The sequence below is a fragment of the Penaeus monodon genome, chromosome 8, assembly GCF_015228065.2.
Source record: "Penaeus monodon isolate SGIC_2016 chromosome 8, NSTDA_Pmon_1, whole genome shotgun sequence".
Taxonomy (NCBI): domain Eukaryota; kingdom Metazoa; phylum Arthropoda; class Malacostraca; order Decapoda; family Penaeidae; genus Penaeus; species Penaeus monodon.
The window spans coordinates 33,023,429-33,025,928 of record NC_051393.1 but is presented as its reverse complement, the minus strand read 5'-3'; the positions used below and the strand labels follow the sequence as shown (position 1 = coordinate 33,025,928).

Here is a 2,500-nt window from a genome sequence, read left to right as displayed (position 1 = left end):
AAACTAGAGCTGCTTTTGGGACAAGTGAAAAAGCACAGCCTCTCTGCAGAGAACCCAGTGGTCCCGTTTCCAGCTGAAAAGTGTGTGGAAGCACTGGAAATGCTGAAGGCGGAGTTCGGTGTGCGATTCCGTGAACTACATGTTTATGCAAAAGAAATCCGTCTTTTCCAGAACCTCTTTGTTGCCGACATTGATAAAGCCCAGCCTTCTTATCAGTTTGAGTTGGCCGAGTTACAGAACTGTGATGTTTTGAAAGATGCGTTCAAGCCCAACAGTCTCATTGACTTCTATGCCGCCCTCCCAAACGACACATACCCTAACATCAGAAAACACGCAATGAAGATGTCCACACTTTTTGGCAGCACGTATATCTGCGAGCAAACCTTTTCACACATGAAACTGCTGAAAACTCCAGTGAGATCAAGATTGACAGATGCATCAGTGTTTGAGACTGGCAGTGACTAGAATGGAACCTGACATTCAACTTCTCACCAGCCAGATGCAGGCCCACAGTTCACACTGATGAACATACAAAGGTAAGCTCACTTTTCTGACTTGAATGAGTCATTCTGAGTAAAAACAAATATAATCATAATAAAATCTACTAGATAAAATCCATCTCCACAACCATACTGGTAGTGGTACTGGTTGTGCTGTGTAGGTGCTGTATCACTTAGTTCAGTTTCTCAGCCTGCTTGCTTTGTGGTTTTCACAGGGAAGTTGATGAGAGAGAGAGAGATGCAAACAGCGATGTCTACAAGCCTACTGAAACCTACAAAAGGATTATAAGGAAGGGACACAAGAACTTTGAGAGACTGCTCATATGAGTCATTTAAGTAAGAGATTCTGCTCTGACAACTAAGCTGAACTTGGACCTGTTAAGATTGTGCACGGCACAACAGAAAGTTTATGTTTTTTTCTGTGAAGAACCCACAGAGGGTTATTTGGTTATTATTTATTTCATTAATAGTGTTATTATTTATTTCCTGACTTTTGTTCTGTGAAGAATCCAGAAAGGGTTATTTGATTGTGCTTTCTGGAAAACAATAATTTTACGTTTAGGCACTCCTGCAATCGTCACACTTTTTCTGTTACAAACTGACCCCGGCCCCCCATCTGAGAAGGGAATGTTATGTGGCCCTCACAGGAAAAAGTTTGGGGACCCCGCATAATAATATTAATGATAATGGTGATATTGATGATGATAATGATGATGATGATGATGATGATAATGATAATGAACAAAGGTACGAGCGATAGAATGGATGTGAAGGCAGTGGGTTGTGAAGGTCGTGTACAAAATCAAACTGAGTCGTGATGAATAACAGCTTGAAAAAACCCGAGGTAAGCGATTTTGAGTCGGTCAGATTCTCTATATCTTTTTTTATCGATATATACCCCCAATCCCATGTTCGATGTTGCCGTAGTGGGGCTTAAGAGACAGAGACAGGGAATCAATGTAGGAGATAACCCCTGCCTTGGACTTCAGCTCTCGCCTCAACTAATTTTGCATAGTCTTTTTTTACTTCCTTTTTCTTTTTCCTTCTCTTCTTCATCCTCTTCTTTTGTCAACTTATCCTTATCGTTAACTCATTTTTACCCCTTTTACTACAGTACTTTACCATTATGCTATATGACCTTTGATGTCTGGCACCTTCATTTATTTTGATCATTAACTCTTCTAGACATCCACAAACATCGCCTTATGAACCAGAAAAATCCCTACCTGGGGGTTTCGCCACCAAGACACACCCTATCGCTACATTTTGAATATGCCGCTAATGCTGGCGCGGCAGAAAATGTTCAATAAGTAAATAATACATTCTTAAACTTTTAAAGTACCTCTACTTTCCCTCACCTATCTTCCCTTCACTGACCTCCCAACCTATCAAACATCCTGACCCACACTTTCTGCTTTGACTGTTCTCCTTCCTCACACGCATTCATATTCTTCACTTGATCTAATCCCCCTTGCTTAATCCTACCTTAATCCAATCACTCATCATCCATATGTATATATATATATATATATATATATATATATATATATATATATATATATATATATATATATATATATATAATCTTTAAGTTTTCCAATACTACTCTAGACTGTTCACGTAACAAATTACTAACACCCCCTCCCTACCCTTTCTAATAATATACCTTCCTTTAGTGCTACATGACCATCGATGTCTTGCACATTTATCTTTTGTTTTTAACCATTAACTATTATCGATGTGTAAATAAGAAAACCAAAGATTGCAGATCAGAACTGTCGGTTGCTTGATGCTCCATAATCGGCTTGTGAGGTTAAAGGCATCACTTGGATTAATTTTTCTGTTCCATCTGCTAACACGTGTATCTGCTCAGTTTCACAATATCAGCGATGACTCGCCACCTGGTGAAACAGGTAATGACAGAATGTTTGGCAAACCTTCTTTTTAAGGAGGCTATTTTTTTTTAATCAAAACTAAAATTAAAAACATTCTGCTTAAGA

The 2,500-nt window shown here is 38.9% G+C and overlaps 1 protein-coding gene across 1 annotated transcript in view; it reads left to right on the top strand.

The window, feature by feature from the left end:
* LOC119575935 (general transcription factor II-I repeat domain-containing protein 2B-like) overlaps positions 1-465 on the top strand; it is a 3,381-nt gene extending 2,916 nt beyond the window's left edge. Inside the window, exon 3 of the mRNA XM_037923467.1 lies at positions 1-465. This exon is cut by the window's left edge and continues 395 nt beyond it. Coding sequence (XP_037779395.1) covers positions 1-465 — 465 coding nt within the window.
* The last annotated feature ends 2,035 nt before the right edge of the window (positions 466-2,500 follow it).